This window comes from Gekko japonicus, unplaced genomic scaffold, assembly GCF_001447785.1.
Source record: "Gekko japonicus isolate JY-2015 unplaced genomic scaffold, Gekko_japonicus_V1.1 scaffold1374, whole genome shotgun sequence".
Classification (NCBI taxonomy): Eukaryota; Metazoa; Chordata; class Lepidosauria; order Squamata; family Gekkonidae; genus Gekko; species Gekko japonicus.
In genome coordinates, this window is record NW_015164711.1 from 290,915 (window position 1) to 305,348 (window position 14,434).

General features: G+C 43.8%; 1 protein-coding gene across 1 annotated transcript in view; it reads right to left on the minus strand.

Annotated features, from left to right (window-relative positions):
- Window positions 1-14,434, minus strand: part of PIK3CG (phosphatidylinositol-4,5-bisphosphate 3-kinase catalytic subunit gamma) — a 53,636-nt gene that overhangs the window by 35,544 nt on the left and 3,658 nt on the right. The window contains exon 2 of the mRNA XM_015409547.1: window positions 7,240-9,231. Within this exon, the coding sequence (XP_015265033.1) occupies window positions 7,240-9,219 (1,980 nt within the window). The 5' untranslated portion in view covers window positions 9,220-9,231. The remainder of the gene's footprint in view (window positions 1-7,239; window positions 9,232-14,434) is intronic.

Here is a 14,434-nt window from a genome sequence, read left to right on the forward strand (position 1 = left end):
GTCCACAGAGTGCGGCCAGGGCCTCAGGCGGCACATCGACCAGCTCCGGCGGCGAATGCTGCCTGATCACATGCCAGCAGAGGTACCGGAGCAGCGGGCAGAGCTAGAAGAGGGTCCTAACGAGGGTCCAGAACAAACCCTGCCCGCACCAGAGGACTCACACCAGGATAACCAGCCCCCGGCAGCGGATGCGGGGTCCCCAGAGCCCGAACCAGTAGCCGCAGAGGCCCCAGCACCACCTCAGACTTCTGCCCCGGAGGTCCGAACCCCGGAGGCCCCAGCTCCGGCCCCCAGACGATCCGCGAGGGTGCGACGGCCCCCAGCGTACCTTAAAGACTATGTCTCATAGGGGAGGGTTCGGACTATGGGGGGAGGGATGTTGTGTCCACTGACCGCCACCTGAGGTCAGCACACACACCTGAGCTTCAGTCCTGGACAACAATGGGGACTAGGATCCTAGCCCTACACTGGGGAACCAATGGGAACCATGGCGGGAGATTCAAACCCACCAATGGTGACCAGGGGGGTGTCCCCAGGTTTGTATATAGTTGGCCTGCCGGCCGTTTGTGTTTCTTCTTGTTGTGTACTGAATAAAGCGTGCTATGCACCACCACGTAGTCTATCGTTTGTTCGGGCGACCACCCACTACATAACAGTAACTCTTTGCTGGAACAAGCATCAGAGAACAAGAGGTTTGTTTTTTTCCTCTAAAGTCTAGCTACTGCTGTACATCAGCTTGTAACTCTGCCAACTGTTCCAGTTTTTGGAATTGGGTATTCTGTAATTATCGCACAATCCCAGACCCTAATCTAGGAATATGCAGGGCTCCAGCATAACTTCAAAATGCAACTCTTCCCAATACCACTATCACCAATACTAGTCCAAGGAATTCCACAGCACCACAAGAATGCCCTAGGTTCCCAACTTTTTTTGATCCTGCAAGTACCTTTGGAATTTTTTTTTGGGGGGGGGAGGCAAGTGTGGTATATTGATACTGTTACTTTATAGCCAACTCCCAGAGGATCTCTACAAATAAGAGGCTCAAGTCTTGTGACCATTACTGGAAGAGTAACCAGAGTTACTGAGGACTAGTTGTGCTCTGTTCAGTTGCTTAGTTGTTGTGTTCCAATAAATATATCTTCTGTGAACATTACTGCCTCTGTTGCTGATTCCTTCCCAGCCTAGAGATACAACAGTGAGTGCAACCTTCAAATGGCTGCCACAGAAGGCATAGCCAAACACAATACCTCCTTTCTGGCTTTGCAAAAGAATTGCATGGCAACCATGCTAAACACATGAAGCTTATCTTATTCAAAATCTAGCCATTGGTCAGCCAAGGTTAGTATTATCTGTACTTTGGTTAGAAGAACAGTCCAGCCACTGGGAGGACAGCAAGCCTGGAGTGGGTTCTGCTCCTGTAAACTCACCTCCTCTTATGCAACAGCCCAGTTCTCTGGGATCTGAAGACTAGAACAAAGCTCTCTTTGTTCTGCAAAGAAAACTAATGGCAACAGTCAGCCAAGCCTGAAGGGGAATGGAACCACACACTGGCTAAGGAAAGCCCAGGTGTTTACCAGTCCTCCGAATCCTCCTCTTCCTACTGCAACTATGGAAAATCCTTTCCTTTGAACGAGGGCAGCCAGTAACAAGCCCTGCCTTACAATGGCTCCACCCACTTTCTGAAAGGTTCAGTGGATGCCAGGGGGAAAAGCAGCAGGCACCAAGTTGCCCATGGGCACTACACTGAGAAACTCTGGTTGATTGCCTGGAGGCCATGAACAACATACATTTGCTAACAGTGAATACTGATTTGTTCACATAGTGTAATACTTTATCCAGTTTCATCACTGCATTTTAATATGACTCTTCTCCCAGAACATTTGTTAGTTAATGGAACAATTCTCAACATTGGAGCAAGAGCACATTTGAGGCACTGTTTCAGTTGTCGCTGAATAATATGAACACAATGTAATAGATAATGGAGAGCTGTTCCTGGTATAAGACTGAAAAAATCCCTGTAAAGTTAAACCATCATATTTGTAATTTTTTTTTTAAACAAAACCTACATTTATTTGTTGCTTACCATTTCAGAGTACACAGTTATTTTTCCTTCCACCAACATCAGCACAACTGAGCATATTATAAGTATCTGTTGGTGGTCCAATTTATTGTAAACCTCTAATTCCTGTTAAAACTTGGGAACTTTATTCTGAGAGAAGATCAAATAAATGTTAGCAAGGTGCCCAGTAAGCTTTTAGGTACAGTGTATTACTAGTCCAAGTAGCATAGTTTGTTAGCATTAGTATTATTTAAAATCTCGGGCATTTACTGGATTCTGTGCAAAGGAGCAAATTTGGCAATAATATGTTCCCCAGACCATTTAATCTAAAGTGATCTCACTGAAATCCACTGTTGCTTTTAAGTATAATTGGCTAATTATAGTTTGACTGTGCAGCGTACAAGTGATTTATAGTGCAAGCCCAAACAGAGTTATACCCTTTTAAACCTAGAGACTTCTAAGGAATTAGAAGGATGCAACTCTGCTTGGGATGGCACTGCTAGTCATTGTCCCATTGCAGTCCAACAGTCAAAAACGTAGGTACTCTCATTTGTCATTTCCCCCCACCACACCTGCATTCCAGCTTGTTAAGTCCTATAGGTGACAATGAAACTGTTTCTAGCAGTGCAGTCCTAAACAGAGTGAAATATTCTAATTCCACCAAAGTCGATGGGTTTCAAAGGATGTAACTCTTCTTTGTATTGCATTGTAAATCACTTGCATTCTGCACTGTTAAACTATGCATAAAAGCAAAAACTGAAGCGAGCGAGACAGTGTGGTGTAGTGGTTAAGAGTATCAGACTATTATCTGGAAGACCCAGGTTTGAATCCCCACTCATGCCACAGAAGCTCGGTGGGTGACCTTGGGGCAGCTATACTCTCTCAACCTAACCTACCTCAGAGGGTTGCTGCAAGGATAAAATGGAGGAGAGGAGGATGCAAGCCACTGTGGGTTCCCACTGAGGAGAAAGGTGGAGTATAAATGTATCAAACAAATAAATAATGAATGAATGAAAAAATTAATTAGTTTAGAAGAAGAAGAGATTGGATTTATATTCCACCCTTTACTACCAGAAGGAGTCTCAGAGCGGCTTACAAACTCCTTTCCCTTCCCCTCCCCACAACAGACACCCTGTAAGGTAGGTGGGGCTGAGAGAGCTCTTGACAGAAACTGCTCTTTTTCAAGGACAGCTCTTATCAGAGCTATGGCTTGCCCAAGGTCATCCAGCCAGGTGCAAGTGGAGGAGTGGGGAAATCAAGCCCGGTTCTCCCAGATTAGAGTCCGCGCACTTAACCACTACACCAAAGTTTAGAATAAAGGGTTTGGGGATCATAATACAGGCAAAACAGGTAGAACAAACTGAGGCCCTGTGAGGAATCACTAGAGGAGGAAATCATTTGGAAAACACAACCCACCCCTCAAAGTTTCCTTCCCCAGGATTCTCTATACTCTCAGGGGCTTGACCAAGCTGATTTCCCCGGCACCACCCCCCTTTCACTGAATCTCAACTGCTATGAGCCCTGTGCCCCTTCTAGAACGTCCTCATCAGGCATTATTTTATGAAGGTTTTCCCTCAAGACAATGAGCATGTATAAAAGGCTCAAAGGTCAAAACATGCCAAGACAAAACCAAATATAATTTGAGTACTCTGTTCAGCCACACTCATCTTTGCCCTACCTGCTCTGCCACCATTTACCTCCCAAAACTCAGCAAGCTGCCTTCATAATTACCTGTGTCACTTCCCCCTCCAAGAGGACAGGCTGTGTGCTAAAAATCAAAGTATCACAAAATGGGCAAGGGCAAGATTTTTGGCTCTTCTGGAATTCTTCATCAGATTATACAAAACAAAACAAAAGTAGGGGAAGATAAAGGGAAGAACAACGTTTCAGGACATGAGGAAAGACTCCAGAGTTGCAGCTTTCTTGCAATGGAGGCCAGGAGGAGCTGCAGAGTTAATCAGTGGTGATGGGTACAAAATGCACCAAAGATCAAAGGGACAAAGAAGACTTTTAGTTTATGCTCTCTGTTTTGTATTTTGGTTGGTCCCAATAAAAAGTTATTATACTGTTGTTCTTATTGGGGTTTTTTTCCTTATGGGCCAATGTGACTATCTCCTTTTTTTCATCCTGACAGGAATTCCTTAGAAATAAAGTGTTCTTTGATGTTAATTTGGTTATGATATTATCTCCCGCTACATAAAATATTCAAATAAGGATGCTGCAGTGCCCCATCACTTTTTAAATTTCAGATATCAAACTTAACCAGCACAGAACATCTAGAAAGTACAAATTCTAATGACAGGGTATGCAGGTCTAATTTTAGAATCAAGTAAACATGCAGAGTCATGTATCCAGTACTAATGTTTACTGCTCTGCTCTTCTTAGGAATGGTGCTGAGACAATCCTTAACCATCACCTCCTTCCCGTCATCCGTAGGCTAAAACGAAAAATGGCAGTAAAGCTAAAACATGAGTCCATCCATTCCAGCTGCAGTCATGTAACTGTCAGCTCTCCCTAGCAGGACAAACAAGCCCACCAATATAATTCACAGGCAATCTTTGTTTCCACCCTAATTAAAACACACCAGAAAGCAGAATTTGTATCTATGATCTTGATCCTTACCTATGCTGCATCCAGATGTTATAAATCTGTTCCCTCTCCTATTTACACACGCTCCCTCTCTGCTCCCCTTGCATGGAACATGAGTGAAGGCGTCCCTTGTTTCAGAAGCATAAAATCAAACTCCAATTTGATATGATGTCCAAAGCAGGTCCTAGGGCAAACAGGAATTTGTTTTCCCCAGGCGCAGACTGGGAAGTTTGAATGGCCCAGGAACTGAGCAGTGCTGTTGATGGGCATCAGCTCACTCATCGCCACTGGTAGCAGTACCAAACAGATAACTAGTGCGCTACCACTGTTGCTGCGGAAGGGTCTGAGCCAAGCAGTTCCTGCAGTGCTAGAAGAGCTGCTTGGGCTTGACATCCTGTTCCTGGCTGCCAGTGGCCCACCAGGAACTTGCCCAGCAACTTAAATGGCCAGTTCACACCTGGTTTTCTCCATACAAACCAGGATTTTAAACTGTGGATCCTGTTATCTCAAGGGACACATGAAGCTGCTTTATATTGAAGCAGAATAATAGTTCACCAAGCTTAGTATTGTCTACTCAGACTGACAGCGGCTCTCCAGGGTCTTTCACTTCACCTACTGCTTGGCCTTTTTAAACTGGAGATGCCAGGGATTGAACCTGGGACCTTCTGCACACAAAACAGAGGCTCTTCCACTGAGCTACAGTGCCTCAAGGAGCCAGAGCGTCAACATAGCCCTGGTTTTCCAGAGAACCTTTTGCTTTTCCAGGTACCTTGTACTGTCAATTGGTTGGCTCTTACGGGCAGGCAGGACAGTAGTTCAGCAGTTCAAGACCCGAGTGCGCCGCATGACGGAGTGAGCTCCCATCTCTAGTTTCAGCTCCTGCCAACCTAACAGTTCGAAAGCAAGAAATTGCAAGTAGATAAATAGGTACCACTTCAGTGGGAAGGTAACAGCGTTCCGTGCACCTTGGTGTTTAGTCATGCCGGCCACATGACCACGGAAATGTCTTCAGACAGCTCTGGCTCTTTGAAACGGAGATGAGCACTACAACCCTAGAGTCGGATCTGACTGGCTTTCGAGCAAGGGAACCTTTACCTTTTTAATCTGTGAACTTATTCACAAGGCTAATGTTACAAGAAAAACAGGGAGATTTCCCCCTCACGATTAGCCTCCAAGGCAAGTAAAGGGAAAGAAAAAATGCTGGACATAACTCTGTAAGCATCTTGCCAAATTCAATAACTTTTGCATCCTGTCCTTGTAAGCTGGCAACTTCCTTTGAATCCAAACGTCCCTTGATAACTTCTTGCAGCTTTTCATGAAGCTACTTTCCTTTCCTGTCTCCAAACCCATTTCTTCTGCCAAGCCTTTCCTTGCATGAAGGGTTGCCACTTTCTCAATGCCTTTTAAACAGCTGCATGACCGTCCAGTTGAAACCCGAAGAAGTTTTTGACTATGTAGAAATGAGGAAAATCACACCTGCTGCAGTTTAACACATTAAAGCCATCCGAGCTCAACCAGGACTTTTGCATGCAAATTTCATACACATAGCAGGCTGCTTCTACCTTAACAGAAGCTAATCTTACTAGCATTTATCCTTTAAACGGTGAGCTCTGGAATGCTCATTAATGCACCTTGACTGGAGAGAATGCTGCATTTATTTAGATATTTATACCACTCCCATGGCAGAGAGTGATGAGAACCTGAGTCTCCTAGATCTTACATCTACATTTTAATGACTGGCTCTCTGATCAAGGGTAGAGAGCTAGTGGTAAATAAGAGAACTTTAGACACAAGGCTGGTTCACATATGCATGTTGATCAGCCAGTGACTTCACCATAAAGTAGCCACTCACTTTTGCAAATGAGCCATCAAAGATTTCAGAACATTCATTATAACTTGATGAAAACTCCAAAGCAGCGCTTTTCCATGTGTTGTATATTGCCAATATGCTCATCATGGCTGTCCAGACGCAAGCCTGCCCCTGGACTCAGGGCCCCGGCCCCAGAGCTGGGACATTTACCTAGTTTGTGGTCCTGAGAGGGAAGGAAAGGCACCAGGGAAAAGGCTGCCCGCCTAAAGCAGATGAGGGAATCTACAGGAGCCAGGCAGCAGATGGAAAACCTGGACCAGGGAAACAGGCAAGGCCAAGCCAGACCCAGGTGTAGGGGCTATTGAGTGAACAAGGAGGGTCAGATGATTGGCTCCGTAAGGACAAAGGAGGAGGGAGGAAGACCAGAGAAGGAAATAAAAGGCAGGCTTAACAGACAGGTCAGGGAGGAAGGTAGCAGTACAATGTCAGAGAGGGAGGCAGAGTGGTCTTTCAGGGAAGTAAAGGAGGGACCTGTGGTGCTCAGATGTAGTCCTACCTTCCCCTATTCTGAGGTTTAAGGAGCTCCAACATGGAAAGCATGACAGCAGAAAGGGGTGATAGTGCTTTTGTGGAAAGGGAGCTCACAATGGCATTATTTTATATTAATTTTGCTATGGTTGTTGTATTCTGTCTTGAAAGAGCAAACAAGAAGATATCTCTGTCTTCACAATGATCCTGGAATCATACATTCAGGGGTTACGACAAGGACATTCTCCCTTACCTGAACTAGTTGCAGGAGATAGTGAAGAACGTCATCATCCTCTAAGCCCTCCAGTTTTTGCACTGCCATGGCTCTTACATTTTCATCTGAGAAGTTGCAGTCTAGAAGTTGCATTGTCAGTCCTACATCCAAAGTGCTACAATCCCAAGCATCTCTTTTAGCTAACAATTGGTAAGTTTTGGCAACTATTTCTTGTTTTCCCCATTTCACTGAGCTAAGCAACTTTGGGTATGCCTTTGGATGCTTTACACTTTCGTATCTAAAATGCCACAACAATTCTTTATCTTCAGGGGTAAGTGGATTAAGAGGGTCGGTAGCTATGATCTCTTCAAGCTGTTTCCGCAGCTGGTTGGGCATTTCAGCTCTACCCCGGTCCCCTCGGGGATCAGTAGCTATCCTGTGTTTAGGTAAAGCTATTGGGTGGCAGTATTTGTCCAGAACAATTGAAATAGCCATTGAGTTTTCTTTATCTGGATTGGTAGCCGATGTAAGTTTATCTGCGTTGTTGCTTCCTTGATCTTCCCCTTTGCCCGGGATTTTCCACATATGAAGCACATAGTTGCCAGTTCGTAGCAGGGAGCGGTGATCGATCAGCAAAATATTGGCATAATAGAGAAGCTGGGTTTTGCTTTTGGTATCGGAACCGGAGGGATCATGTGACTGGAGGTTTGTCTTAGTGGATGACGGAGGTGCTTTGCCACAATATATCTGCAGGTTCAACAATGCCCCTTTGGGTAAGTCTTTAATCTTGATGTCAAACTCAAGCCAAACATTCCACAGGACTTCTTCTGTGAATGGTTTAGCTGTTGTTCTTCTCTGAGACAAAAGCTGCTGTCCATGTTGAATATTAGCCTCAATAAATACAGTCAAGTCTGTGTTTCTCGGTAGCACAGGAATATCAATACCAATTATCTTGACCCTAAATTTCCTGTTGCAATCCCACAGTGAGATAGTGAACACTTTCTCATGATCTTTACCATCTATTGTTAGCTGTTCATGATATCCTGAGACTCCAGTGCAGTCATCGACTAAGGGCCACTCCTCTTTCTGAACTTCATCCTGATTTGGATCAGGTGGACTGTCCAGTACTAGATGAATCTCCTCCCCATTCTTAAGACACTGTCTTATCCAGTGGAAGTTTTTGATAGGTGTCTCCCCTACGATATACTCATCTCTGCCACATACCCTGAGAACAAAGTCTAGCTCACTGTATTCCTCAGGAATATTAATCAAAGATTTCTTTTTTGCCATTTTCATGAAAAAGTTCTGAAGGATTAAGTCTGGGGTGTCATCAATGGATACCTTAATCTTCTGGCTGGTTGTTCCTCTGTGTATATTTATAAAAATGTTGTTATTGGTAATTCTACTAAGCAAATATTCTGGAAGAGGTTTGGATGTAGTCCAAGGGTGCATGGAATATAATTTTGGATCTCTGCAGGACACTTCAATTGTCCGTGGAGTGACTAACCTGCGGCGAGCAAATTCCAGCTCATCGTCATGAACGTTACGTATATCAGTGACATCATAGCCAATCAAATAATTGAGTTGCTTTTGAAACTGCTGAACTTCCTCTGTGGATTTTTTCTTTTGGATGACATGGATTTTGCCTACCTTCTTTTGTAGCACTTTCCAGTACAATATACAGTCTAGGGTCTGTATTATCTGATGTTTGTCATAAATTTCATACCACTGTCCCTTCTTTTGGTATTGAAGAACAAATTGATCTGGAGTGAATTTATGACAGAAGGCAGAGTTCTGACTCCTCTCTATTGCTTGCATCCAAATCTGTGCTTTCATCTGCTCTACTGTACAGTTGCTGGCTATGTCGATCAGCATGCTGCCTGTAGGTAGAATGAACTCAATGGATATTAAGTCTGTTGAAGACAAACTGCTTGTTGTACAGTGGGGCTTCATCCTCCGCCGCCACCGTTTGTTATCCTCTCTCATAACAACAGGTTGTTCACTGTTCTCCAACTCCATTCCACAGGAAACCTAGACAAATACATGAAGGAAAGAAAAAGTGGTCCTTTTACTAATCTACTTGCCTTCGCATTTGCACTGAATCTTCATTCAATACAATCATCAAAATCATTTTTACATAAATGATAGCAAGCCAAAATTTAGGACATTTGCCCCTTTGATTCCTTCCAATAAAATAAATAGAACCGACAAGCTTAACTTTGGGAAATATTGGGCATAATCCAGCCCAAAAGTCTGAACTGATTACTTATCTAGAATAGCAGGTGCCTCTATTGCCAAAAAAACAGAGGCAGCTATGGAAAAATTTACACTCAGGCCACACCAGAATGCTGTAGATCTAGAAGCCTCAGATCTGCAAGAACTCACCAAACTGACTCCTACTTATTTTACTTTCCACTTTCTACATTTGTAAATCCCACCCAATGTCAAGAGTCTACAGAAAATACCGCTGTTCAAGTCTACTGGCAAGGCCCAAGCAGAGAATGGTGTCGGTCATTTCGAAACCATTTCTCTGTAGTACAGCTCCCCACCTCAGATCTGATGTTTCTCTTGTTCTAGATTATATGTTTGGATAATCCTTCTATGAAGCACCAAAAATATATCTTAGTATTTTTAAAGGTTGTCAGAGGCAATTTGCTCAGAGAAGATTTATTATGCTAGTGTGCCAGCTGAAAAACAACCAGTCTTTTAAAAAATCTCAGGGCGTGGTTGCCCAGGTATACAGAAATCTGATATTGGAACCTGTAATACTGATGCTCGTGCCTAGGCATATGAATTATTTTTGTAGCCTTGCATAAAAGATATTAATAAGATAGCTAGGGAAAGGAACATGCCGCTTCTTTGCCACCTCATGATTTCAAACGGCCTGTCTTCTTTAGTAAGAGGTTATCAAAGTTTCCAAAATATTAAGCTAGCACCCTTGCCTGAAGATCCTTTTGAAATCCTTAATGTATACCTTGAATGGTTACCAGCTTCACATTACTTCATATTTCGTATCTGAAGAAGGGAGCTTTGACTCTCGAAGGCTCATACCCTGAAAATCTTGTTGGTCTCTGAAGTGCTCCTGGACTCAAAACCAGCTGTTCTACTGCAGACCAACACGGCTGCCCTCCGAAATTATTTTCATATTGCTCAGACATCTGATGAAGGCAGCTCTGACTCAAAAAGGTTTGTGGTGGAATAAATGCCGTTAGTCTCCAAGGTGCTACTGGACTCCTGCTTTATTTTAGTGCTACAGCACTAACATGTCTGAAGTGCACATTACTTGATAACAATAAGCATGTCCAAAATAGCATCACTGCCAGGCACAAGGAAAGAGGAAGCGACTCCTCAGCTAACATATAGATAATCTCTCTCTTAAGCCCACCTAGTCCAACATTTGCAAGGGAGATGCTTCTGGACACTCACAAACTGGGCGTGAAGTGACTTCCCATATGTGCCAAGCAAGTCCTATCCAAGGTAAATAAATAATCTCCCTGAGGCCAAGAAAACATAAAGATTTTTTCCCCTTCCTCTGCTGCATCAGAGGAAATCAGAGTTGCCAGACACATGTTGCTTTAGTTTTTCCTTAACCGGTATGCCCCATATTCCTTCACATCAAGATTTTTCAAAACAACCTTTTGAGACAAAAAAACAACAACAAAAACCCTGTTCCCCATCCTCTGTTCCTCAAACCACCTTAGGACAAACAAATACAACAAAACCTCACTATAACAAAACATGCTTCTCAACAGGTTTCCTGATTGTTTTCTATCGACCAAGTAACAGAAAACATAATTTTAAGCAACAAATTAACTAAGAAAACATTACCTGATCAAAAAGCAGAAACTGAGCTGCTGAAGACGACTCATTTGTTTAGTTTTTCAGCCCAACAATTTGAAAACAACAGTTCACAATAGGAAAAGATGTTCATGGAAACGGTTCTGCTTTTTTAATTTGCCTTCATAAGCAGATGCAAAGGAAGGCCTACCGTAACCAGGAAGGAAGCTTTAACCCACTGGTTATAAACACTGTTGTGTTCTATAGGCAACTTTCTTCCTGTTAGAATAGGCAAAGAAATGTTTACCGTAACGGCTACCCTCAAAAAAGAGGAAACATGCTGGTAGGGACATGGCTAAAATTTGCCCCAGAGAACCAACCCCCCCCCCCCCCCCGGAAATAAAAAAATAAAAAAGAACAAATTAAACATTTAAGAAGATAACAGATGATTAGTGCAACCCTATACAGAGTTACTCCATTCTAAGCCTGATGAATTAAATGAGCTTCAGAGTAACCCTGTGCAGGATTGCACTGCAAGTCTCATGTTTGGTGATAATGGTTACTGCTTAGCTGAAGGGTTCCTAGACTCTGGGACAGGCCCCGCATTGAGGGCACAGAACACTGCTGGGGGAGGGGGCACTCCCATATACTTTCTGTATATGTTATATTTCATTACCTTGTTTTGTATTTATTTAAAATATTTATATGCATGTCTTTCTCCTGAGTATCTCAGATCCCAATAAAAGAACAGTAATTTGATAAAACGCGCATTAAAACATACTAAAAATTGAAAACCAATCTAAAAACATCTTATGCTCACAGCAGCCGGGTATTCCCCTTTTTGCCCAGGATCAGGCTTCCTCAAAAACTCTCCAAAATTACTTTATTTTGCAACCTTGCCAGAAAACCAGGAAGCTAAGAGCCCTGTTGACCTCTTCTGGAAGGCTGCTCCAGATTCATGGGGTGACCACTGAAAAGGCCCAAGTCTAGGCTGTAGCCAATGCACACTAGGCAATGGGCCTATTGTGGGTAGATCCCGGTGGGAAGAACAAAAGCGTTGAAGATGAGGGCCAACATCTTGAATTAAACTCCCAAAATAATGGCCAGCCAGGGAAGGGGCTGCAGAACAGAAGCGATATGACCCTGCTGGCTAGCCCCTGACAACAAACGGGCTACCACACTTTGCACCAACGGTAGTTTCCAGATCATCTTCAAGGGCAGCCCCATGTAAAGTGTTACTGTAATATAGCCTCGTGTTTACTGAAGCATGGATCAGCATGGCATAAGCATTTTTCACTGTCAGGAACACCTGGAGACCATGATCCCGCAAGACTCCTAAGATCTCAACGAGCCTTTCACTGTCTTGCAGTTGTACTTTATTAACCTGTTTTATTGCATTGTCTTCCTTAAATCTCATTGAGAAAAGTCAACTATAAATGAAGTGAACAAATACATGGGAAGATTTATACAGTCTTTGAATATTAAGTCTTCAGGACCATGTTTTTCAGCTCATGACTTGGGATCAGACAATCGCTCACCCAAATGCACACGACACTAATGGCCACATTAATCAGTGGACCTCTAGGCAGCCTTCTATAGCAGTGTTTCACTTTTGTAAACCCCCTTGACTTCAGCGAACTTAGAAGGGGATAACTCTGCTTAGGATCTCACTGTGAGGTGTCTACAGAGCTACTACACTGGTAGGATGATAATAATCCCAAAAAGAAAGTGTTGATTTTCTTCAGAAATTAATTTGCACCTCAGAAAAGCCCTTCTAAAGGATAACAGCAAACAAAACAGGCAGGACACTGGAAAGGCAGTGGAGAAAATCTTTATTCCATTAAGCTTGACCAGTGCAACTATATTTAGTAATATTAATTAAATATGCCCTTTCCTAAGCAAAAAAATGGCTGTTCTTATGAAGAACTGTCATCTCTAGCACTCATGTTAGTTTACACCTAATTTTAAAAGCCCACTGGTACCTTAAAGACTCACAACGGCCCTGTTCACACAAGGGGTTTTGGGCTGGGAGAGGGACAGATCGGGGCCGCAGCAAAAGGGCACGATCCCACAGCAACATCTGGGAATCGTGCTGCGCCCGTCCCCCATCCGTCCCTTCCGTCGAAAAAGCGCACCAAAAAAGAACCACCTAACTGGGTGGTTCAATCGAAAGGGCCGCGGCAAGTGCGGCCTAGGGATCGGCGGCGCGTCCTTGCGCCGGCGCATCCCCGGTCCCCAGCCGAACTGCGCATGCTCAAGCATGCGCAGTTCGGCAGCCTCCCCCTCCCACTCGTCTCTTCCTCCCCGGCATATGATCGTGCCGGGGAGCAACACCGTGCGGCTCACCGGATGCATGGGATCCCGCCCGCAGTGTCTCTATTTTGGTGCGGCTCTAATTAGCCGCACTTTCACAGGTGTTTTCCCTGCCGTGTGGCAGGGGCCAACGTTCATTTTGATATGAACTTTTGTGAGTCACAGCTCACTTCTTCAGATATGTATGAAAATCGGGCAGTGTTGCTGGGCTTTTCTTTTGTGCCAACAGACTAAAAAAAGTGGCTACCCTTTGCATATGCCTAATAGTCAAAACATCTCTGTTGTGCTTTGAAATGAACAAACCAGGTTGGTGGGGGGGGGGGAGAAAATCTTCTTTGAAAGTACAAGTCTCTCTTCAGATTGATGTGGTCACCGTTGTGCAGAAATCCGTTGTGATTTCTGGATGTGGTCATAGTGCAGAGAAGAGTTTCCAGAAGAAAGCATACAATAGACGGCATGAGCTCAAGACTAGCTGTAGTGCGAACCAAAGGAGCAACGACGGCACGCCTAGGTTGCTTTGCCATTTCTTAGAGCTTCATCAGGCCGCTTTTCTTTAGTGATGGAGCTCAACCCAGCTCTGGCAAAATTCAAAATGAAACAAATTCCAGAAATTTCCCAACCTGGAGTTGGCATCTCTATCTCCTTCCCACCCAACAGCCTTTATCTGCTCCTCCTTGTTTAGCCTTCCATCTCCTTTCCCCCTGCAGCTTCTACAGAGGAGAACTATGGTCATTCTCCACAGTGAGGACTAAAGCACTTTACATTATTCTCTCCTCCTTTTTATTCACACAACAACCCTATGAGGTAGGTTAGGCTGAAAGTATGTGACTGGTCCAAAATCACCCAGTGAGCTTCCACAGCAAGATGGGGATCTAAACCTGGGTCTCACAAACCCTACTCTGAAGCTCTGACCATTATACTACACTGACTTTCATAGGGTGGCTGCTGTTAAACAGTTGCAAAAAAGCCAGAGAAGGGGTCACAGTGTACAGATACATGCCAACAAACAAAAAAACACTGTGATAAAATTGACAATGACACATTTAATAATTCTGTGAGCATCAATTTGTGAAGCTATTAATCTTACAATATAGTTAGAAAATTCTGACATAAGCAAAGCAAAGTCCAACATAGTCATATCCTC